Below are 24,856 nucleotides of genomic sequence, written 5' to 3'. Positions count from 1 at the left end.
GGCAGAATCGGTTGCTCTTCTATTTGTATCCGCCGACAACGCTCACTCCTGACCGCTATAATTGTTCTGTAGATGTCACAAACATGGATTGCATGGATCGGACTTACGCGGGAGAATTTGCAATTGTAAATAATGAACAGCTTTAACATTTATGATTGTTGGCTTCATCTATTTTCTGAGCAGATTAGGCAGACAAAGTCACTCATAATAGACTCAACACTATACAAGATCATTAGTCAGGATAATCTTTTGTAAACATCCAATTATTGGGCCTTTGCTGACTTCTATCGTAAGGTGGAAATCAGCCTTAAATTAGGCACTTTAATTAGTATGTACTGAAGTTACATGTGTATGTAAAAAAAAAGTGGGTTGATGAACATGCAACAACTAAAGTAGCTGCTCTAAAACAGGCTAAATACTTGGACAAGCAGACGGTCGCAGACCCCATGATACACGACGAGAGGACGCAAAGACTTGACAACCACTGCTGCAAGGTACCTACAAACGTATTGCTTTTTCACTTGCTGTTTAACCTGACATCAAAGGATCATACCAAATTCATCCAAATTACATAGTTACTTACCCTGGAGTCCAATAATTTGCCCTATGAGATAAATTAGTGTTAAATATAGCCTCCATAACAGGAATTTGCTCATTCTTTACAGAGATTTAACTGCTGAGAAAACCTTGATTTAGGGGAGGGTGGGCTAAGCCAACGGGTAAATTGAACCACCCCTCGTTTCTAAGAAACCATTAACTATATTATATGGGCGGCCAATATTAAAGCGTTAACTCTGGAGTTTATTTTGAACTCTTTAAAAAAGAAATAATCCCAGTTAATTTTTATTTACTTCCTGTGGCAGCATATAAATTGTGCTCGCATATTGCAGCCAAACTTGGTGGAGTCATTAAAAAGAAGATGGATAAACAGTAAACACTCACTATAGGCGATTAATTACAGAACATTGTGCGATTGTTTAAAAACATTGAAATCACTTGACAGCACTAATATATATTGTGTATACAGACTAGGCAACATTCACAATTCAATTTATATGGTTTCAACTTCCACTTAAAAAAATATCTATATTTACTTTACAGGCCACATTGACACTGAATAGAGCCTCCAAAACAGTTTCCCAATGCAAAGTTCTCGCATTGAAAACTTTTCAGTGGGTGAATTGGCAAGTAGAGTTTTACTGAACTTTTTAGTAAATATAAATTTTGTAGTTGAAATAATACATTTGGGGTTTTTCTAGGTGGCACAGGAAATGTTTGGAATAGAATACCTTGAAAATTGGTCCACACATTCACTTTTGACCTCAAAGAATGAAGTTGGAGGGTGATTACATATTCAAAAGCAGGACAAGAACTAGAGAGCCCAGCACGTTTAAGCGCTCAGCATGCAAGCGGAAACAGAATGAAGGACAATTCTTCTTGCACGCACACCGAGTGGCTATTTCAGAGTGGCCAATGCCAGCGCATCTCCAACGTGTAACGTGCTTCGTGATCGGGGTTTTTGACTTGAGGTATATTCAAAATGGCATGAGGTCAAAGCGGCATCACGAAAACAGCTAATTACTCACACTTTGCATCTTCGCTGAGCTTCAAACATGACTAATGAACATCTGGTGTTTTTACAGCCACAAAGGCACGACGCAAAATACAGCCAGGTTAATCCTGCTAAAAAGGATTTCGACAGTAGTCAGCTTTGATTTCCTCTCAAATGTTTGCCTTGCATTCTTTATGGCATGTCCGTCTTATTATTCATACATTTAAATATATTTGCACAGCAGGCCTGCTGGCTACAAGTGAAATACATGACACTTGTGGTAACAGAATATCAGAGAAGACGGCTTCTCAATGTCATGTGAATGAGACGGGAAGCTTTCCTTTATTGACCGTCATCCTCTTGATTTTCCAACATGTCAATCTGACCTTAGATCATAATTATGTATTGTTTTATTTAGCATGTCTTCCTTGTGAAAGACATCCTCAGTTTTGCTTTGAAAAGTAAAGGTAGGCGGCAGGACGATGCTCGTTGAGTGTTGCTGTGCAAGGAGGATGCGAGAGCAGCATGAGAGCACCCTGAGGGGCCTGGATAGCATCACACAAAGCTTTGTGGAGTGCCAGCAGCAGTGTGGATGGTGGAGGGGAAAGACCCAGACCCACCCGCTCCGCCATATGGCCCATGTTTCGGCAGCACGCTGGAACGGATGAATGGCATTTCCATTCTATGGGGAAACATGATTTGACTGAACACATTCAACTTTAAGACCTTACCTTACCTCAAGACACCAATAATAATAATAATAATAATAATAATAATAATAATAATAATAATAATAATAATAATGACAATGAACAAAACACACAAAAGCTTAAAAAGACTCCGCACCAGTTGCATGAAACTTATAGATTTTTATTATTAATACTCAACACATGTTGTTCATGTACAAAGAGAAAGAATAGTCTTATTTAATGAAGCACTTATAATTGTAGGTATTTATCCTTATTAGAAGTACCATAATAATGCATTTTTGCAGTTTTTGCCATGACATGGTTAATTTTGTTATTGAGATTACTTTGATTCCATACAAAAAAAGTTAATGTCTTCTCTAATATTTACACAACCTGTAACCTGTACAATAATCTTTTTGTGTAATTTTTGTTCTTATGATGTAAACACGTTGGCATTGTTTCAAAGAAAAGGGCCACAAAAAGAGAAAAGAGTGGCCAAGATCAAATTGTGTATATAGAATTATGTATACAATTCATCATACTCATATTTTACATTTTGTTGAGCCACAGTAAATTCAACCAGGTCGTGTATTTTTAGGTGGAAATGAACGCCGTTGTAAACTCACTCCCCATGTGAAATACATTTAGGGGCAACCCCTTCTGTCACCTATTATAAATTAAGAGGATGGACAAACAGAACAGTATTATCTTTGAATAGAAATGATATGCGTATGCATTTGTATAAATCAGTAGCACTATACATAAACACACATCACAAAACGTCAAATGTTAGCAAAGATATTCTGCAAAGAACTTGGGAGGATTATAACATTATTATTATTATGTAAAACTTCCCAGCAAATGAGTCATGTAGTATCACAGTATAAGTCTTCCTGGCTGCATGTGATGAAATCAAGTTGCTAAAAACCATGGCGCTTTTACAAATACTGCTGACAAAGATCATTAAAAACAGTCCCCCCCTCCAACAAACATATTTTTACTGACGCCTGTCATCCGCTTGTCATAGACGTCAGCTGGGGTGATATTTACATCCGCCAGCTCCAGGATGTTCCAGTAACTCAAATCTAACTGAACCTTGTGTTATCTGAAAAAAAAAAAAAAGGGACGCCGTGTTTTTCTCAACATGAACCATCTAAACAAATGTGTTGTGGCATGCGTGTGTGCAGAGAAGCCAGGCCGGGGCCAATTTGGGCTGAAGGGAAACAAAGATTTGAGACGAGGCAGCTTACTCACTGTCCGACTGGCACTTGCTGGCAGCAGAACAGAAGTGCTCAATGACATGTGTGTGTGTGCATGTATGGGTGTGTGTCTGCACCTTGATTTCCCAAACAATAGCCGTAGACAAGCCCTCACTAGCCTTTCACGGCAACGGCACTAAGGTGACTTTGTTTGGTCATAGGCCTTATTGCAAATAAGGACGACAAATGCGCCGTGCTGTGGACAAATCTTAGGGCACCAACAAGTTTGTTGTTCTAATGTCACAAATGTGGAGTTATGTGAAAAGTGTCAGGAAAAGTTGTTCAATTTCACAACTAGCAAAACGTGTTGACTTGTGTCTGCATGCCTGCAGCTAGCAAAGGTAGCATCAAGGTTTTGTCTGGTCTACAGGTTAGCCAATTGCGATGAACATAACCCCCCTCCTCTGGCCTTTATTTTATTATTTATTTATTTTTTTTATAGATTGAGTCATAATGGCATGGATTGAACTGTCCCGACCTCCTAAAATTATACTGGAATTGCCCATCTGTTTGTCATCCATGAACCAGGAAGTAGCCTGCTAGCTTACAAACAGAACTATGGCACTCTTGTTCATAAGTAACATTGTCATTAAAAAATTATGAAAATACCAATTATCATGGTAGTCTAAAAAATTTTGCACAACACACTAGGCACAGTCCATGTATATGTTTTTTATTTGTAGTCAAGCATTTGGAGTGGAAAACAACTGTAGAGGAACCAAAATCAATTCAAATCAGTGTCAGGGGGACTATCTGTTAAAAAGCATGTACAAAGCCACTTCCAAAGTGTAGTTCTCTTTTCATAAACAAACTAAAGAAATTTGAATCCAAAGCAAGGGAGTTACTAGTAGTGTCAGTCTACTAACCTGAGCTAAAATAAATCAACAGTTGACTTCCCTCAAGCAAAGCACGATGTTAAAAAAAAAAAGAGCAAATGCTTCACTTTTGACAAGGGGTTGCACCAATGCATTTCAAATGACTTCTCACAAAGATCTTTTCCACATTATTGTGCTGAAATTCTCAGCAGTATTAACAGCATCAACACCGGAAAGTGCCCAGTGTGCACCTGTGTGTTCTACACACATACACAAATTTATGTACATACATCATTCTTTACCACAGTGATGTCTATCCCAATGATAAAGAGGGAACAGGATAGGCCGGGCCCACGATGGCTCTAAATTCTGTGTGCAATCACCATTCAAGCCCAGCTTCAAAAATGAAACCCCAAAACAAAGCACAATGATGTCGTAAGATTTGAACAAGGACTGCTGCCTAAAATGAAAGCTCACAATATGCTGCTTCTATCTGCAAATATCATACATGTAATATTGTATTACATAAATGTGTCGATACTTGAATTGAGCTGGAAAAAGCATGAAGTCTAGCTCACCTTAAAAAGTTTTGAATCTAACACAATTCAAGGGAAACTTAACAAAGCCCTAAAACTAAATTGTCCCCCTTTGATATCACCAGACATCTACACCTACGGTATATGATCAATTTCTCAAACACTTTAGTGAACATAAGAAAAAGTAAAAACCTTAACATAATCAATATATTGATTGATAAACTATTGTAACATGAGCGTAAAAGAAAGAGGTTGAATTACATCACTTAGGATGAGTAACATTGGTGTCTTAACTATACTCTGCACATTTTTGTCCGTCCATTTTTTATTTATTTATTATTGGTTTATTTCTTAAATTGCTGTAAAACTTGATGAAAGTTACATCCTGTCTGTCTGTTTACTGTACAAAGTGAAAAGAGGTTTTGAATATACTATTTACAAGTAAAAGCTTAACATACTAATGCTGACTTAGACGCCATCGCCAAAATGTTTCTTATTTCCTCGCCTTTTCCAATATTCCCACTTGCTTCTCGGATAACGCTTGATCTGAAAATGTGCACATATAAAAATTCCAGAGATCTCAGTCTATTTATTCGGAGTCATGGTTGTATGGGAGGTGTATTGATTTAAGGCTAACTATCAATCTCATGATTACATTGTTATCTGTGAATTTATGAATAGTAATCAGCAAGTCTGCGAGGAAAAAAAAAATGCTGTTATCATTAAATTGTGACTTGCATCATCACTCACTCAACACACACTCACCTATAACAGTGGTGCATTTAGATGAGGTTATAAGATAGATGTCAGCGCTCTGCACACTCCAGCAGCTCCAATCTTGGCTGAGCACTCCTGCGCAATCTCTTGCAGCCCTTGAACTTCTGACACCGCCAGCTAATTGAAGATCAAACCTTTAAATAGCTAATAGAGGCTTTTTTATTCTGTACAGTGAGATGATGAGTCATTAGCAGACAGCTCCTGTGAAAGGTGTGTGTGTGTGTGTGATGGGATGATAAGGCATGTCTACTGAGTGCCTGAACCTACACCAGGTAAAGGTCCTGTGCAATAATGAGGCTTCGCCAGCTTTAAGAACCAGAAAAAAAAACTACAACTATCTACATCGGTCAAAGCTGATACCACAGCGGCCTTTCTCAAATAGACATCGTCCTCTGCTCCATGTTATGACTATCATTGTCACAGGGCGCCATTCTCCCCTCAAAGTTCAATCCGCCTCCCAGACCGCAGACACGACACGTTGTCATATGCGACACTAGTGAGAGGCCAAACAGGTGGTGACTGTTATCATGGAACCTGAATCAAAAAGAAGCTAAGTAGAAGGCCGCCGTGCTGTGAAGTGGGCCACTCCAAGACAGTGTGGGACATCCTGAATAGAGCTGGCGTACAGGTTCATAAAATCATTTTTACGAAGTTATAAAACTCTGCAGCATCTTGTATCTAAACCACTGCCAGGCAGCATCTCCAGCCGCTTGTAAAAATTTTTACTGCAGTTTTGGCGCACGAACGTGAAGAGAACAGCAAGTATTGGCGCCGCTGCATGACCATGTGAACAGGAGGACACTTCCATTGGAGACCATTAAGGCACGTCCTTTTCTCTCAGCATCCGCAGCTCTCAGGCTCTGACTAAACACGCACAAGTCTATACGCACTTGATTTGAAATATCTCAAAACGGTAACAAAGTATGAGTCTTTGAGATCCTTTTTCCCTAAGGAGAAAATATATGTACTCGTGTGAAGTAAAATATCCTACAGGCAACTAAAGAGATCAGTCTTTCTGGCTTGGAGGTCGAACCACCAGCCAGTACTAAAACAGGGATGGAATATCACACCAATTGAACATAAAGCATTTAAAAAACAATGATATTATAAGCAGTGTTATCACAATCGTTGTTATTCACAATGTTATTAATATTATTGTTGATCTTATACCCTGTTTTTTCTTTCTAGAAGAATATCTTGTCATTCATGATTGTATTTCTTATAGCAAACTAATCTTTTGGGGAGGATGAGGAAAGGGAGGAGAATAACAGAAGAGTTCAGGGTCGAGAGATGAGCAGATCCCCCCCCCCGGAGAGGGCCGGAGGGACAAGTTATCCATGTTGCCACTCCGGCAAGGCGACAAAGTCGTCTTTCTGAGACGACGCGGGCCCAGATGGGCCCTTCGATCTTGCAGTCTTCCCTCAAGCGCTCAGCGGGAGCTCTCGGGCTGCCGTCGAATTTCACCGTGATCACACGGCCAATACCAAATTAAGATGAGCGCGCCCAATGCGGCTTCACTGGTGGATGAAATGTGATGCTTGAGTTGAGTGCACTTTCCCAGTTGACGGGGCCATGTTAATTGACTGTGACTGGACATAAAAGTAGAGTAGCTTTGGCCATTTGCGAGAGAGGGGTCACATCCCCCTGCCTCGCCAAGGTGTCCTGATGTTTTGTTTATCAAGATTTGCTTGCAAAATATAGATTTTTCTATTACTCAAGTTTGCATCCTGCTTCTGACACCACATTTGGCTCTCACCCATCATACCTTCAATGCCAGTCTCAGTATGGGATAGAGATGCGGTGTGTGGACAGTGTCTTTAAAAACATCCCTGATCTCCTAACACTACACACCTCTATTCCATTCCTAATCCCAAACTCAGTCTTGGCCTCTCACACGTCCGACTCGATACTGGACAGTTTTTCGTAGACATGGCCGTTGCTTCCGTTGAAGGGTCGCGGTGGGCCGACCCCCAGCATGGAGCCGTGGTGGTTCAGCCCACCCAGGCTGAGCTCTTTTGGGAACCGGGGGGAGACATTCGACATAACGCCGGCTGTGGCAGATGCCGGCAGATAAGACGTGGTGCCTAACTGGCTCCTGAAGTCACTTCGGCTGTTTTTGGCAACCTGTTGCTGCTGCTGTTGCTTTTTCATGTAATATTGTTTGGCTCCGTGCATGAGACACTGATCATCATCAAACGTGGGTATAAAGGGGTTCTGGTTTACCCGGTCAGGATAAAGTGATTTGGATAATGAAAATGCTGCCCCACCTCCACCTTCCATCAAAGACCTATCCCTGTCTCTCATGTCTCTCTCCCCTACGGAGCGACGGTGGAGGCCATCACCTCCTCTGAACAGGCCCCCGAATCGCCCATCACCTCCATAAAACGAAGGGTCCCTGTCTCGTTCCCTTTCCCTCTCAGAGCCGCCGTGCCGCTCAAATATGTGTGCAAAGGGGCTGGTGCCCTCCATGTAGCGCTCCTTCTCTTTCAAGCTAACGCTTCTTGGAGGTGGTAGCATTCCTCCCATTCCTGGACCGCTCATCCCCCCAATTCCTCCCATACCTCCCATCATGCTCCCCATGCCGCCCGAGTCATCCTTCTGAAGGTCGACAAAGGCGTCATAGGAATGCTGCCGCCTGAGTGGCTTGCCAAATGCTCCACCCTTCCTCCTCTGCTGGGCTTGAGATTGCGGCTGGGGGATTGCACCCATGCCTCCGCCCCCACCTTTGCCTCCGCCGATCTGGTCCAAGAGGTGGTTGTTGTCCTCGCTGATGTCGTAGAGGTTTCCTGTCTTTTTACAGCCCTCGCAGCGCATACAGGTTGCAGAGCTTGGGCGGCTGCTTCCTCCACCCCCTGAGGATCCGCAGCTCATACCGCCACCGTAACCGCCCCCAACCCCTCCTCCGTGCATGGACATCTGCTTCACTATTCCTCCAGACCGACAGTTCCTGCATTCCCATTCTCCCCCTGCCAACCCAGATCCTCCGCCACTTTTGGAGTCAGACTTCTTGGGTTTGCTCTTGAGAAAGTCCTCCACGGGAACCAGAGAAGTGCAAGTTGGTACTCCACTATCTCTGTTTCCAGGGCCCTCAGTCAGGTCAACATGTTCCCACTGAGGGACACCCTCTTTTGGACGGAACTGGTCCAAATAAAAGTCCCGAACACTCTCCTTTTCTCTGAAGAGATAGTTTGTGTCATTATTTCCCCCTCCCCCTCCTCCTCGCTTACGTTCAGATGGCAAAAGTGGTGGTGAGGCAGAGCGATGGTTGTGGTAGTGGTGGTGGCTGATGTGGTAGGGTTTTCTCCTGTAGCCCAGCTCAATCTCATCCAGCTCGCGTCTGGACTTGGCAGAGGCTGGCCTCTTTTTCAGGCTATCGCGGTATTGTTTGCGCTTCTTTGCATTACCTTCCAGGTTCCCATAGGTTACTGTGTGCGTAGAAATATCAGAGACATCAGATCGTATATTCCCATCATCATCCCCTCTCCCTCCACAGTAACTCGGCCCAGGGATGTAGGTGGAACTCATGGCACCTCCCTTGAAAGAAAACTTCCCGTACAAGTCAGGCAGGCCACTCTTAAAGCCCTGGCCTGAAGGGGGAGTCTGTCCGGACAGAAGGTCAAACTTGCTCATGTTTCTGTGGGTCAGAGCTGAGCAGGGCTGGGTGCTGAAAATGGGCGGCACCCCGCCTCCGAGGCTGTCACAGTCAAACATGCCACCTTCCAGGGAACTGGCACTGCCCAAACTATGGGGCCTGTTAGGTGGTGGCCCACTGAGCCCAAGTGTGGAACCATGATGGTGCAGGTAGTGGTCCTGGTACAGATTGCTGTCCTTCATGTGGACGCTGCCGAACGTCCTCTCCACCTCACTGATGTAGTCACTGAACATGTTATCGTCCGGTAAGTAAGGCGGCTTGCAATCCGAGTGGCCCGCCAGGCTGCGTCTGTGTTCCGAGATGTCGTAAACGGAAGATTCGCGTCGAATGAAGTCCAAAGCGCTGTGCGGCGAGCCGTTCACCCCGGAGGCCATGTTCTTTGCTGTGCGTAAGAGGCGCAAGATGTTGGAATGAGTGTTGTTCATGGTAGCTGAGGGGGAGTTCAATGCTGAGCTGCTTTTCTCTTCAATCTGTACGCCGTGAATACAGCTGTAGATGCCCTGTGTGAGAAAATGTAAGTATTAACAAATTAATATTTCCAAAAATGTAGTAAAATGAAACAATAATTAAAAAACAGTGCATTCTAAGCTCATGTCCACACGAACACAATTCATGTCATCTATATAATGCATATTGAAAATGTCTTTCCCACTAGATCCACAAAAAATTGGAGGCATGTGTAACAGCCCAACATGAACAAAAAAGTATTTTGGAGCCAAATGCTAAACCTAACAAGAAGTCCACCATTTTGATTTACTTAAGTATTTGTCACCATTTTCTGGCCTTTTATATATTTCTCATATTTTAACAAACTCTTCTTAGAGAATGTATCCAATCGTCTTTAAATGTGGGCGTTTCATGTAAACATGTTTAGGATGAAAAGTTATTGAAATCTTTTCATTTCGTTCCATGATGTTGCTATGGCGATGCACTGTTTGCAAAGAAAAATGATGCTGTTTTTGAGGGGTCTAAATCTGGGTGAATAATCATGGAACTTTGTACAAACATCAAGTCTGGCTAAGCCATTTACATTTTAGAGGGTTCTTGTCCTAGATGTCAGTGCCCCAACGTGGCAGTACCCCAACGTGCAAGTACTCCAACTCATCCAGGGTTGCGAGGGCCCTTTATAGCGTCTCGCAGCTCTAGTTACTGTATAAATAGAACCTTTATGTACAGTATAAGCAAGATGACATGGGGATACAGAGAGGATAGTGTAGCGAGAGAGTGGGTGATTGATAAAGGCAAAGGACGTGCAAAAAACCCTGGCTCCGACTGGTCAAGACATTTCATCAACACCATGAGAATTTGGTGGAGCAATTCTCTACAAAATATTCCACTATATTCCCTCCAATGTCACCAGCCTCAAAGCCGTTCCCTGTTAAGAGTAATACCAAGCTGAGAAGACAGTGGAGCGTTACAGCGACAAAAAGATAAACTGCTTCATTTGCATCTAGTGATGTACGATACAATATTCCAATACAAGCAAATGTATAGGAGAGTAAAGCCGGCTTGACAGATGGGACAGTAAAGGCACAGATCAATTGTACATAATGATTTTAGTCAGTATTCCTGGACGAACATAAATAAGGATAGAAAGAAACGGATGCTCTGTTCACTGGTGAAGAGCATAGATCAGTTGCAGAGGTCACAACTCAACCGAGAGGTTAAAGGTCAGGTGGCTGTCAAAAGGTTCACCTCCTCTGATGTTAAACTAGGAATCATTCCTACCAATTTGTATAATCCATTAACCCTTGTTAAAAAATTCTCAAAACAGGACTACCAATCGAAATGGGATCTAAGACCAGCACTGTAGGTGAGAAAATAACTACTTTATTTGGCTCTTAAATTTGAAAATCAAACTCTGACGTCAGTGCCTCGCTAACAACGAACGTCACTGCAAGGTGCGACAGAACTGGCCCAGTGTGAGAGTCCTCTTACGCACACAAATAGGCAGCGTTAGCAACTGGTTGGCAATGCCTGAGAAGTTAATTCTGTTGAAATCAAATCTTAGAAGTCATAGGCTTCATATACAGCAGCTGGTCTGCGACAAAATGGACCACTTTGCTGCTGGCCCTTTTATTACAGGAGCTGATTATTTGGGCAGGCTTGGCAAATTGCAATAACAGTGGACCCCACCCCCCACCCCCGCCCCTCCCCTCTAGGGGATCACAGTAAAATCTATAAGTGATTAAGCTGGTACAGAGAGGCAGGAAATCAACAAATAACTAGCTGCTCCCTGTGTACAAGTGCATATAAAGTGCCGACAAGTAGCAGATCATAATTTGGTCGTGCCTGTGTGATACTCGATGCAAATGAAGGTGACAACAACAGGGGGAAAAGGAGTAATCAACAACCCTCATATATTTATTGTTCTAAATTCATTAGGGCCTTTTAATCAATATTTTTAATTAATTTGCAGCAGTGGTGCAGGCAGGGGCTTGAGGAACAGGTAGCCTGCGGGAAAAGACCAGCAAAGAAGGAACCCTAACCAAGCATGAAGTCATGTGACTCCCACCAAGGGTGACAGATGACTCATTTCTACACACCCCAACGCAAATGTTAATTGCAGCAATAACAATGAACCTTATTGGATTAAGCTGTGAAATTGGAAGAGCAAAAGTGAAGAAGAAAAAAAGACAGCAAGAATGGAGAAAGAAAACGGTAAATGGAAAGGAGACAATAGCTTGTGCAATGATAATAAACTCTTATTTCCATTGTTTCTGTCAGCTGTTTTCTCTTTTACTAGGATTCTGTTTTGCATATGCAAATAAACTGCTCAATGAATTTTATTTTCCCTGAATATTTTTACATACTAAATGATCTGGCAGCGTGTGTGGACACGCGACTTTCATTTATGTTGCCTCATTGCAGCAGAAATGAGCAGAAATGGAGGTAATTTGTGTCAAACGAGAGCAATCAGTGAATATTACGCGAACACAGAATGAGTCTCAGATCATGTCTGTTCTCATAGAAATGATAAGGTTGCAATCATAAAAACAACAGCCCTGAACAGCCTGCTTTTGGAAATGGAATGTCACCTGACATGTTGGCAGATGCCATTTTATGTTCTGTCTACTAAAAAGTAATGCCAGGCAGGATATGATTTTTAAAAAATGCAATTAAAGTTGAAGTTAAACAACTTCAGATACACCTGCCCAATATATTGAGATCAATACAAGAGCAGTATCATCAAATTCTGCCTTTACGAAGAACAGTTATCACGCAGCAATACTACTTTAACAATACAGTGATACCTTGAGTTACGTAGGCCCCAACTTTAGAGTTAAGAAAACCCAAAACAAATCAGACACTTATCAATTTTATACCATGGCGTATTAGGGCCACATATAAATATATATTTTTTAGAGGGAAGGGGCAATATTCAGAGAAAAAAACTCAGAAACTTACGAGAAACTTACGAGAAACACACGTAGCGTAGCTATATTCTAATCATGTGAGGATTCGTTGGTGGTTGATGGAACACTTTATAAAATAAAAAGGGCAGGATGGAGACGGATTCATTCTTAAATTTAAACTTTACTCGTCATTCACCGCAGCTAGAGCGACAACACTTCCTGATCTCCTATCAGATGACTAACACTAACCAATCAGATGCTAGCATACTTTAGGTAAATGCTAGTGAATGACGGAGAGCAGCAGATTTGACAAATCAACTCATAAAAATTGTTTGTTTTTTTTAAATAAATGAACGTGCAAATAATAATTCTGGAAACATAAATGTACAAGTAAATATACATTTTAACAAATTAACTTAAATGCTTGATCATCCGGGTGTGGACCTTCGCAAGTAAGTCGTCTTTGTTGCTGGCCATTGACCGTACACAACGCTTCAAAGAGCAAATGCTTAACATGATATGGTTAATCTCTGCAAAAGCAATTACTATCTCCTTATTTGGAAACCTGACCGAAAATTATTGGCACAAGCAGTCGAGCAAATTTGCCACTTTATAAACTAAACCACTTTATGTAGACTTTATAAAGTGGCAAATTTGTGAGTTTTTTTCTCTGAATATTGCCCCCGCCCTCTAAAAAAATATATTTATACGTAGCCCTAAAACGCAATCGTAATTTTATGCTTTTTGTTCAAAGCCAAAATTAAAATTACAAGCGAGCTTCTGCTTGAGTGAAGCGAAAAAAAAGATAGTTGCTGATACACTGAGCTGCTTGGTGAATGGAACAAACAGCCAAAAACAAACAAGCCACACGTCAACAAATACTACAGTGTCTGACTTTTAGCTTTCTAAACGTTCGAAAACCAGTTTCTTACCAGTACTACAGTTTGCTATTGTGGTGGACTAGGACCCATGCTCATGTGGAGCACACCAGAACCTCAAACCAGAGTAAATGGCAGCAACAGCAAAATAAGCTGTTTACCATCTGTAGATTTGGCAAAATCTTTCATGGGTGCAACCCACATACTTATTTCCGCTGCTCATCTTACAAATGCACGTTCTTTCCAAATATGGCACCATTTCAAAGGAAAATAAACAAGCTTTCCAAGGGTAAACGATTCATTGCCAAGAAATATTGCTACCAAACATAAATTACCTTACTTTTGTGCTGTTTATTTTGACCTAGTCCTGTGGTTTAAAAACATAAATAACAAAATATGAGAAAGCAGGATTGTTTTTCTGCGGCCCTGGGTGCCATAGCAGCATATCAACTGGAAAGAGCGGGCAGCCGCTTGTGGCCCTGTGCCGTAAATTAGCCACGTGCGTTTGAGCCTGCAGCACTTCACTTTCAGAGGCACACGGTGAATTACATCGAGAGCCGTGTCAAAACAATTGGAATGCAAATCAAACACCTCGGGTGCAATCAACTCGCCACAGTTGTGAGGCTGATTTTTCTTGAGCGATTTATTGATTTTGTCGGAATAGTTTGTAAATATTTAATTTATGGACACCAAAGTGGTGTTAATATCCAGACAAAACAAAATAACCGTTTTATTTCTATATAAGCTAAAAGACTAGAGATCAGCCATTCTTAACTTTAGGGGACCCAAAGAAGGTCAGTGTCAAACTTTTGTTCTCAAGGCTATAATAATAATAAAAATATATATATATATGTAAATGAATGTATATGTATGTGTTGTAATTTATAATATAGGTTTCTGTGGTGGATTACAGTTTCTTAATGCTTGAGATGAATCTCACCCTGCTGACGGAAAAGACTAAGCCAGGGCGTCCAGAGCAGACCCCCATGAAGCAGAAACGCAGCTGCCAGTAGAACCAGTGTTCGCAGATGAAGGTGATGAGCGACAGCGCCATGGCGGCCCCCAGCATGTAGAAGACCCCCGCCATGTTGTCCACGTCCAGTTGGCTGGACATCACCTCGTTCTTCTCGTGGTGGCAGATTCCCGTCAGCCACAGGGACTCCAGCTCCTCCATCTCACCTGGAGGTTAGACAATGGAGAAGAGAGCAACAAAAAAAGAAAAGAAAATGTAAGGTTTCATGAAAGGAGGAAAGCAGGATCAAGATCAAACAGTCAGTTTGAGCCATGGTGATGACAAGTGGAAAATAGTTTTATAATTCATGAGGGACTGTGTGTGCGTGTGTGTGTATTTTTTAAGTGGCAAGCAGAAGGGATGTGATGCAATAACATGATGCCTGTTAGAGGACACTAAGGAAGGAGAGAATGATGCAACAGAAGAGGAAAGGAAAGAAGATGGCAGAAATATTTGTTGGCTCTGAATTCCCACTAATATCCACATGCTTTCTGGATGATATAGGTTCAAACACTTGTTTGCTTTGTTTTGTTTTAGAGCTTCAGTGAAGGCATGGATAGGTCACGGTAATAAAGCTTGCATGCTGAAAGACAAAATGTGCATGTTGTATTTCTTTTGTTTTACAACAGGTGATACTGCAAAAAAAAAATATTTTGGTGGTGGTGGTAGTGGTGGTGGGGATTTTAAACAAATAAACAAATATATATATATATATATATATATATATATATATATATATATACAGACGCTCCCCTACTTACGAACATTCGAGTTACGAACAACGGTACATACGAACATGTCTGCGCGTACAGTATGTCGAAAAATGTTCGGTAAGTTAGATTTTGTATGCGCGCCTTTTTCCGAGTAGTGCTTCTTTCCGCCGCTAATACCGACGCTTGGCGCTGTGAGAGCTCACCCAGCATTGGAGGCTCAGCAACGTGTCGAGGAGGAAGAGGAAGAAACGCCTGTCCCCATGAAGGAGGAAGTAACTTTTAAAGCGCATTCCAGCGACGACGAAGACCCTCTCATGATATAAAATCCTCCTCTTCCTCCTCCTCCATCATCTCCTTAAGCATCGAGTACATCTTCCAAAAGTAAGTTAAACTTCATTTTATTTATCTTATTACGTACATGTACATACTGTGTGTGTCTCTCGCTCTCTCTCTCTAACATATGTAGTACAGCACTGTACGTATTCTCTCCATTTTATTAAATGTTTTTTTCAGTACAAACCAATACAGGTTACTTATACAAGCCTTAAACATACTTATAAAAACCTTCAATATACTTATATAGGCTTTAAACATAAATTATAATACAAAATATAGCACTGAAGCAACTTACGAACAAATTCACCTTACGAACGATCGCTCGGAACGTAACTCGTTCGTAAGTTGGGGACCGTCTGTATATATATATAAACAGACATATGCATGCATTTTGTCATACGGTAAAGAGGTGTATATAGTCCGATGTGGCCCCTCAGTAGCGTGCAAACATGCATACACGCTTGACACCATGTGAATAAATACGTTTATCCTGGTCTCATCAGACCACAGGACACGGTTCCATTAATCTACATCCGTTGTCTTGGGTTCATCAAACTGCGGGCTTTCTTGTGCATCATGTTCAGAAGAAGATTCCTTCTGACAAATTTGACGCAGGGTGTGGCGTATTGTCTGAGAGCACCCCCAACCCCCCTCCCTTCCTTCCAACTATGCAGCATTCATACATGTATTTTCCTGAGACAACCTCTGGACGTGCTGCTAAGCATATGTACTCAACTTTTTTGAATGGCCATGGTGACAATATACAACAATATATATGAGAGTGTGAGAGCTGTAATACCAAATTTAACACACCTGCTCCCTATTCACACCTGAGACCTTGCAACACTAACAAGTCACATGACACAGGGGAGGGAAAGGACTACAGTAATTTCTGGACTATAAGGCGCACCTGAATATAAGCCGTGCTAGCTAAATTTGGGCAATACTGGAGTTTGTTAAACATATAAGCCGCACCCAACTGTAAACAGGTGTTTTAACGTTGCCGCACCAGGTTCCCGCGACTTTCTTTTCTATAACGAGGGCACAAATTGTCTCGCTCTCGTCCTCTCTCTCCTACTGTATTTGGGCTCACTTGGTTTGTTTTGCTCTTCCTGATGCTCTTGCGCTTCCTTTATAGTGCACCCCCTTTGTGATCTGATGGATAAGCCGCACCTTTGTATTAGCCGCAGGGTCGAATGCAAGTGAAAAATGTGGCAGTTTGTAGTCCAGAAGATACTGTAACTGTGTTCAATATGGACATTTTCACTTAGGGGTCTACTCACTGCCAGGGGTTAATCTATTAATGGCTGTATTTTTAGTTATTTTGAAGGGAAAATATATTTACGGTGTTACAAGTTGTACAATTGTGTCAAAGTGTCATTCTTTCAGTGTTGTCCCATGAAAAGATCAAATTAAAGATCTGCAAAAATGTGAGGAGTGTCCTCACTTTTGTGAGATACTGTAATCAATTACATTGAAATCTTCTTGTTTGTTTCTGCTGCGATTTTCGAACGTCAGCCCAAAATGACGCTAGCTGAATGCTTATGAAGGGAATTGAAAGATACATTTTGTGAAAATAGTATTACTTGTAGTTGAATGATAACTGCATAAAAATAAAACTTTAACTGCAATCGGGTGAAATTGGGATTCAAACTCTCGTGTCCTGTTTACTGGTCAAAGCTCCTCTATAGTAGCCTACCCATTGAGCCACAAAGGACACATCATTGAAGTGTTGTGAAATGTAATGGAAGGATATCTTTTGAATTTTTAGTTGAAAATACTGTAACCATCGAAAAGCTGTCTTGCATCGCAATTTTCACATCAAAATGTGGATTTTGCGAGTCAAATAAATACACTGACTAGCAAAACTGCAGGCAGGCTCACCACGTGTATATGACAACGGAATTCTGCCATTAAAAAAACTAACAAAAACACGTGATGTCAATATTCGTTGAACATTCAGTTTAAACATTCGCTTGAACTACCTATCAAACTATCCGTCAAAAGATTGCGGCTGCAAGTTGTCACTCCACATGGAAAAGCCCATTTCACACGGCAGGCTAACAACCCAATTTTAGCCCCGAATCTCCCCTCCCAACATTCGTAAGGATGCTCCGATAGCCAAAAGATAATCTTAACAGATATCCCTGCCGCGTGGGGTGTGTTCGGACTGACCTCGGCCGCTCGGAAGGACGTTTTGGCCACTCGTACCTCAAATCGGGGATATTCTACATGTTGGATTGTGTTGGCCCGACTTCTCGCCGTGTGCCCCGAGGACAAACAAGCCCGCAGCCGGTTGACAGTGATGTGATGTGCAGCCAATCAGAGTGCGAGGCAGTGAGGAAGTTGGTGGGGTATTCAAAATCAAAACCGTCATGGTGCAACAGACAGTCCGTGCTTGCACTGTTTACACTCTGTTAAACAACGCCTTTTCTTTTTGTAGCTCATTTTTCTACTATATGAAAAAATGACATATGACATACCTCCACTGGTCGCCATGTTTGTTTGCTCTGAAGTCATGTTTAATCTCGAAAGGGGTATGCAAATTTTCTCGTCTAATCTGAAAATATTCATGAATGAAATCCCTACAACTCCTCTGTGATCCCTTACTACTTCGTGGCTCTCTGGTTGCAAATTCACTCTGTTGCAGATTTTTATTTGGGTCCATTTATGCTGTTATTTTTGCCCCTTTTTGTAATATTTGTGTAAATAAAAACAGCTTTCTTCCATTCAGCACAATCTATTAAAAATTTAAACCAAGTATTTGGTAAATTAAGAAACCATGTATCATGAATCATGATAAGTTAATTTTTTATTATTATTATTTATATATATATTTTTATACATTTTTCTTCTTTAAATTCTTCTTAGCAAGTCAGTGTCCCATCACTGGTGAGCTATTTTTAGTTGTTACTCATACACTCTGGCACCTACACAGGAAGGCCAAGGCATGTCTCACCCCCCCCCCATGCACTGCAGTAGAAGTAGGAAAAAAAGTTAATTAAAGGCAATTAACTTTAGCGAGGCTCGTTTATGCAATGCAGGAAGATCTCAATAAGGTGAAGACAGTATTAGCGGTTATTGAAGATTTTTAAATATTTTTTAAATGACCTCTACTTCGCGGAAATTCACCTATCACGGGTGGGCATGGAATGTATCACCTGCAAAAAGTGAGTGAGATTGATTAGCAAATATGCTCCTTAAAAAAAAAAATTCTCTCTCGCTTATGTACGGGGGTGTGATGTAATGACAGTAAAATGGTACTGATGTCATTTCAAGGTTCCAAACACAGTGGCACATTATAAGAATGTCATCACACGGCATAATAAGGCATGCTCACTTACATTGACTGTTTTTCATTTGATTGTGTTGGATTAATGGCCTAGTTTTTTCCCATACATATATTTGAAATGGGAATGATATAATTTACTACATTACTATATTCATGACTTCCTTTTATGTTTTCCAACCTTAAGGTAAACAATTTATACTGACAAGCAACTGGCCTGTTTTCCATATTCGAACATCACAAGATTGAAAAGTGCACACAAAACCTTGACCTCGTGCCAATAGACAATTGTATCCGTCCGGGGTGACCACGCTAGCGAGGAGTTGCTGTCTTATAACTGCATAAATCTGCACTTTGAATAAAGACAACAAAAGACAATCAATAAGATCAAGAAACAATTTGTCTATTCCATAAAGAAGAGAATCCCATACTTCACATTTATGGCCTACAAGTGTTTTCAATACCTTAATCGGAACTTTACTACAGCCTTTAGGTTGTTGTAGATGATCGGAGCAAGACTTAATTGATCATACATTTGGGGGTCAAAGCAGCGCGTCAGAGTGCCTTTGCTGGCAACTGGAAGTTCTGCTTCTTTTGCCTGCTGAGAGGTTGACTGTGCTGACTGCCTGCAATGTGCAAGACATTCTGACTACACATGGAGGCAAGAAAGTTTGGAGATATATGTTTTGGGAGAGAAGTCAATCTGGGGCATTCTGGCTTCTTTCATTAAATTCTTTTATATCAAAATAAAGAGCGTTTGTGGAAATCAAGAGCAGTGATCCATAGTCCGGAGTTTATAGGAAGCACCAACACTATAAAAAAAAGGACATTTAATAAGAATTAATGTGAGACAATAATAGTTTTATGTCACATCAGTTGAGCAGGTCAATGAGGGTTAGTGCCATATTACAATGTAAGGGAATGGCTATCAAACGTGGGCTATTTCAAATCATTGTTTGACAGATGTGTGCATGTATTTTAAATGTCCAGTTGGCTATTACATACTTTATAAGGCAAGGGTCACATTTGGTTGACACTGGAGAAGCGTTAACAAAATGTCTTTATTATTGTGGTAATAGTCTGCAATGTACTGTCTATAGATGTGTTTATTTGTTCCATTTTTTTGCTACCACTGCAATTTACAACCACATTAATAAACACAATGCAAATTTATGTGTGCATTTTCTTTGTGGACACAATTCTAGTATTAATCCCATTACACTGTTCAGAAGCACCCGATGATGACCAGTGGGTGTAATATTGATTGCCATGCAAAAAATATGTTCTAGTTTCAAAAGCCAATTATGTTTTATAAACTAGAAAATATTCATTATGTTATTGACCTTATCATTCTAACATCAATTCTTAACATTCCAGCCCGATAGTAGATTAGCTCGGTCTCTTCACATGAGTCTGATGGTTTTCTAGGCCAACAGGAGTTCAAGCAAGTGGGCTGAGGTGTGGCAATGTCACATTGAAATCCAGAGCAGTGGGGAGACAAGATGGCTGACTGGTTCAAGTCAATGTTCAAACACACCAAAAATAAGCTTACCAAGAAAAAAAAAAACATTTGAAAAGTGATTTTTCTTAACCAAACAACACTTTTCACTCAGTCAGTCTGTCACTCTTGTTTTTAGGGTGATAAAAGTCCAAACAAGTCTCTTCGTGGCTTTTCATGAGGCACTTTCATGCTGAAAGGGATGACCCATATTTACACACACATACACACACACAAACCTGGAAACCCATGCGCACGCAGGGTCGAAATACACCAGCAGCTATGCTGGCAACACTAACTGGGACACACGATAGCCGGCCCCGCAGGGCCAATGGTTCAGGAGCGAGCATCAACATGATGGATGTTTTTTGGGGGAATTTAGAGATGTACAGAGAATTTTAAGTATCACTGACACCATTAAGAAAACATAACAATTACGGGAATTTCCTTATTTTTTACCTTCCAGGTGGTCAGTCACTTTAGTGTTAGCTAAGATAGCTGCTCACTTTCTTTTTGGTATCTTTTTAATATTGTTTTACCTTTACTTTTATTTTCCCATCTGATAATGAGCATATAATTTGTTTCAATACATTTTCAATATGAATATGGATTTTATTACTAGTTTTAGTTACGATTTACCCAACCCTGCACGTCTCTCTGCTAGCAACTTGTATGACTGGCATGTGATATGTAGACACCTTGTTTGATTTTAAGGAGTTGGCAGGAAGTCCGAAAAAAAAAAATCTATGAAATGACATGTGATACTATATATTACATGTAGATATTTCAGACTTATGTGTCCTTACACAAGCTTATTTAAAAAAATGATTTCATACAACGTTGTTTAATATGAAGTCACCGGTCAACCTGCGTGGCTCCCATGCAGGGAGAGTGTATTCAGTTTCCACTCAGTCCTGGTCTGAATGTATGCGAAGGGTTGTTTGTCTTTTTGTGCCCTGTCTAGTTGGCCTTTTGCCTGAGGTCAGATGGGATTGGCTCCAGGTTCCTTACGACCCAGACCAAGATAAGCAGTATAGAAAATGGATGGACAACATTTCAAATGGAAAAAATATTTTCTGAACTCCTCAAGAAAGTTGTCTGTGGCTGCCTGTCATATAGTAGAAATGTTTGGTTGTCCATAACCACAATGCAGTAATCCCACACAAACGGGACTAAACTCAACCCGCAAATAGCGATAAAACATGACTAATTTGCTCCTCCAGCCCTTCAAAAAAGGTTTAGAATTTAAGTTTCAACCATATAATGTACATACTATAAATTTTTATATCATTTTAAATGGCTAAGACAAAGGATTATATGATTTTGCATGCAAAAAGTCTCCTTAGCTTCCACTAACAACCCAGGCTAAACGAAATTCTTAACCGACATACAAAGTGTCGATCTCATTGGGGATGTACTGTATGACTTCATCATACATTTGGTTCTAAAAATAAATCAGACTTCATGTTCACACAGTTACATTTGTAATTGAGTAATATTTATAAGTAATGCTTCTCTTACTTGAGTAAAATTTTTGGCTACCTCTGTATATTACTGTACTGTTTTAAAAAGGATGAGATCTTGCGACATTTTAGAATGTTCCTGAAAGAGGATAAAAAAAATGCAATAGTTGAGTTTTTCAGTGAAATAGTTGGTGAATTTGCAAATTGCGAATATGCAAGAGATTAACGCACTGCATATCCAATTGTGCAACCTCCAATTGGTTATTATAATGCATTAGTACCAAAAAGAAGTTGTGGAATGAAACAATCCAAATAATACTGCTGTGTTCTGTGCACGGACAAAAACAATGCAGCAGTGGCAGACAGACGACTATAAATCCGATGCAACCCCTGAGTTCTGCTGAGGGGATGCAATAAATCCTACGGCAGACGTTTGATGTGTGATGCCACAGCTCTGATCACAAAGAGCTAATGCTATCTCACATTTGAAACATTTAGAGAGTATTGGCTTGCAGTCATTCCAAGGTGTTAGGAGGTTTCATTTCCCTCAAGGGCTGTCTGAGTCCTTCCTTACGGGGAAACTGCCCTGCCATGATGGTCCCATTTGAAAATGCAATGTGAGTGGATCTTTCAATAAATCATTCCGAGAACAGAGCCTCCTTGTAAACAATCTGCTCCCTTCACTTATGAAGTAAGGCGATTGCCCTTGGTGTGCAGAAAACCAAAGAGCGCCGCGTCTCACCGTCCCCAAAAAGCTGCAGGATGGCCAGGTCCACGTGTCTCTTCCACAGCGACTCCTTCTGGATGGCGATGCCGTACCCGGTGGTGGCGAAGATGTAGCCGCTGCCGATGGTCACCAGCTTGCAGCCCTCGTCCCTGCCGGCCATGTAATTTAGCACGGCCGCGTCATAAATGAAAGCGTCTAGTTTGCTAATGAAAAAGAAGGAGCAGGAGAGAGATAGGTTACACTTAATTAGCACTTAGGAGCAAGACATCACAAGCTACAACATTCCAATTAACCTGCTAAATAGCACTAAGCTGGTGATAAGTGTAATAGACTTCTAGACAGTTTGCCAGGGCTGAAGTGACACACAGTGTGGTGGGGGAAAAAACACACAAAATTAAACTAAACGTAAAAGGGAAGAATGTAAACACACAACTAAAGTGTGCACTTCAGCCAGTTACTGTCGATCTTATGCTCACTGGCCACAACATTAGGTACAGCAACACATTAATGATATCAAGAAGAGCTCCTCTCATGGAACTAAAAAAAAAAAACGGTACTGGCAAAATCTCACCCAGCTTTGAGGCTCTGAAGAGCTTCGTTGACATTTCTCTGATGAAACTTGGTCATGTAGGAGTGCATCTCCGGATAGTTGTTCCTTATGTTCCTCTCTGTACTCCCATTTGGGACCGTGCCAAACCGAAAGGGAGGCGAGAAGTCATTGGGGCTTTGGAACTAATGATGGAAGACAAAATATTTCTGTAAAAATACTTTCACCATGAGGAAAAATGCAGATTTGAGGACCATCCTACCTTTTTGTCCGATAGTCCCGTGACCTGGTCCACGTATTCCTCCTGGATCATGAAGGCGGCCAAGTTGGCAGTGTAGGAGGCCAGGAAGATGACAGCAAAGAAGGCCCACACCGACACCATGATCTTACTGGTGGTACCTTTGGGGTTCTGCACCGGCACTGAGTTGTTGAACACCAGACCCCACAACAACCAGATGGCTTTGCCAATGGTGAACGATGGGCCGTGAGGCTCTGAGGAAAATACACACAGCAATAATAATAATAATAATAATAATAATAATAATAATAATAATAATAATAATAATAATAATAATAATAATAATAATAATAATAATTCATTTCACTTATAGGCCCCTTTCAGGGCACTCAAGGTCACCGAGCAAACATAATTTAAAGAAAACATTGCAACATAAGAGCTAAAGCTAAATAGCTAAATTGAATTTCTTTATTCAACATTTTATAGTGTCTTGGGTTACAGTCTTCTAAATGATAGTCATCTGCATTCATTGAGTCACATGTCCATTATTTGACATACTATCAACTGTATGGAGATTATGATCACGAATTGTGGCGTAATGAATAAACTATTTAATTAGTTCTGACTCATGAACTGCGAGCAGACTGTCTCCGTCTACTCATTATGGAGTGATATAGCAGTTGGATTGTAATGTCTGTGTGGGAAAGTGTGTGTGTGTGCGTACGTGTGTGTGTGCGTGTGTGAGAAAGAGATGAAGAGAGCGAGAGGGGACATAAGAGGGAGACAGACAGTATTCGTGCCCTCCATGTAGGTTTGCATTGTGATATGGGGGCTTTGTTCATGGACAAACAGACTCCGTTGTGCCAAATGTTCTTCTTTGTAAAGTTTGTGAGAGAGTAGGTTAAATAAATTGAATGGAGACTATACAATCTGCAGCCATTGACATGCTGCATTGTTGTGTAGAATCTTTTGTGTCCAAACTTTGATCGTCATGATTCCGTACTTCTTTGGTACAACTTGAAGATAAAAAAAGGAGGCTCAGAAAGGAGAAAAGCAGTTAAGGTAAGAGTAAATCCAAACAATATATTCTGAAGTAAGGATAGAAAAAAGAGCTCGACAGGCGTTGGCTAAATATAGCCACATAAGGTGGCCTTGTGGCTCGGGAGATCTAACACAAAACAAGCCCCTTTGCTGTCAACTGATTTTAAGCAGTATGGAAATGTATGCAAATAATGTGCAAATGGACTGTGTGGAAGTAAAAGCAATGACGCTGTGGTGAAAGCAGAGCACAGAACACCTGTAAATGTTGAGAAGGGCAGCGTGAAGTAGGAGGAAGAGGAGGAGGATGAAATCAGCAAGGACGGCTGATCTCCATGTGGAGGCGGGCTACGGTATTTTTGTGCATGTCTGTAGCTCGGTATGCAAAATAATGTATTAAATATGCATGACAATTATCAATATATCACTATGGGACATATGTACACTGTATGGACTGTATGGCTTGAGATTGATTTATTAA

General features: G+C 41.0%; 1 protein-coding gene across 2 annotated transcripts in view; it reads right to left on the bottom strand.

Annotated features, from left to right (window-relative positions):
- Positions 1–2,406: 2,406 nt before the first annotated feature.
- The window catches only part of grin2ba (glutamate receptor, ionotropic, N-methyl D-aspartate 2B, genome duplicate a), a 154,524-nt gene continuing 132,074 nt past the window's right edge, over positions 2,407–24,856 (bottom strand). For both annotated transcript variants that reach the window (XM_077556601.1, XM_077556602.1), the window contains exons 13-17: positions 23,362–23,591; positions 23,124–23,284; positions 22,568–22,755; positions 14,455–14,693; positions 2,407–9,780 (exon numbers count right to left, since the gene is read on the bottom strand). In XM_077556601.1, the coding sequence (XP_077412727.1) occupies positions 7,519–9,780; positions 14,455–14,693; positions 22,568–22,755; positions 23,124–23,284; positions 23,362–23,591 (3,080 nt within the window). In that variant the 3' untranslated portion in view covers positions 2,407–7,518. The remainder of the gene's footprint in view (positions 9,781–14,454; positions 14,694–22,567; positions 22,756–23,123; positions 23,285–23,361; positions 23,592–24,856) is intronic.

This window comes from Vanacampus margaritifer, chromosome 2 (genome assembly GCF_051991255.1).
Source record: "Vanacampus margaritifer isolate UIUO_Vmar chromosome 2, RoL_Vmar_1.0, whole genome shotgun sequence".
Lineage (NCBI taxonomy): Eukaryota > Metazoa > Chordata > Actinopteri > Syngnathiformes > Syngnathidae > Vanacampus > Vanacampus margaritifer.
Note: the sequence above shows the minus strand (reverse complement) of the source record. Positions and strands in the feature narration are given on the sequence as shown.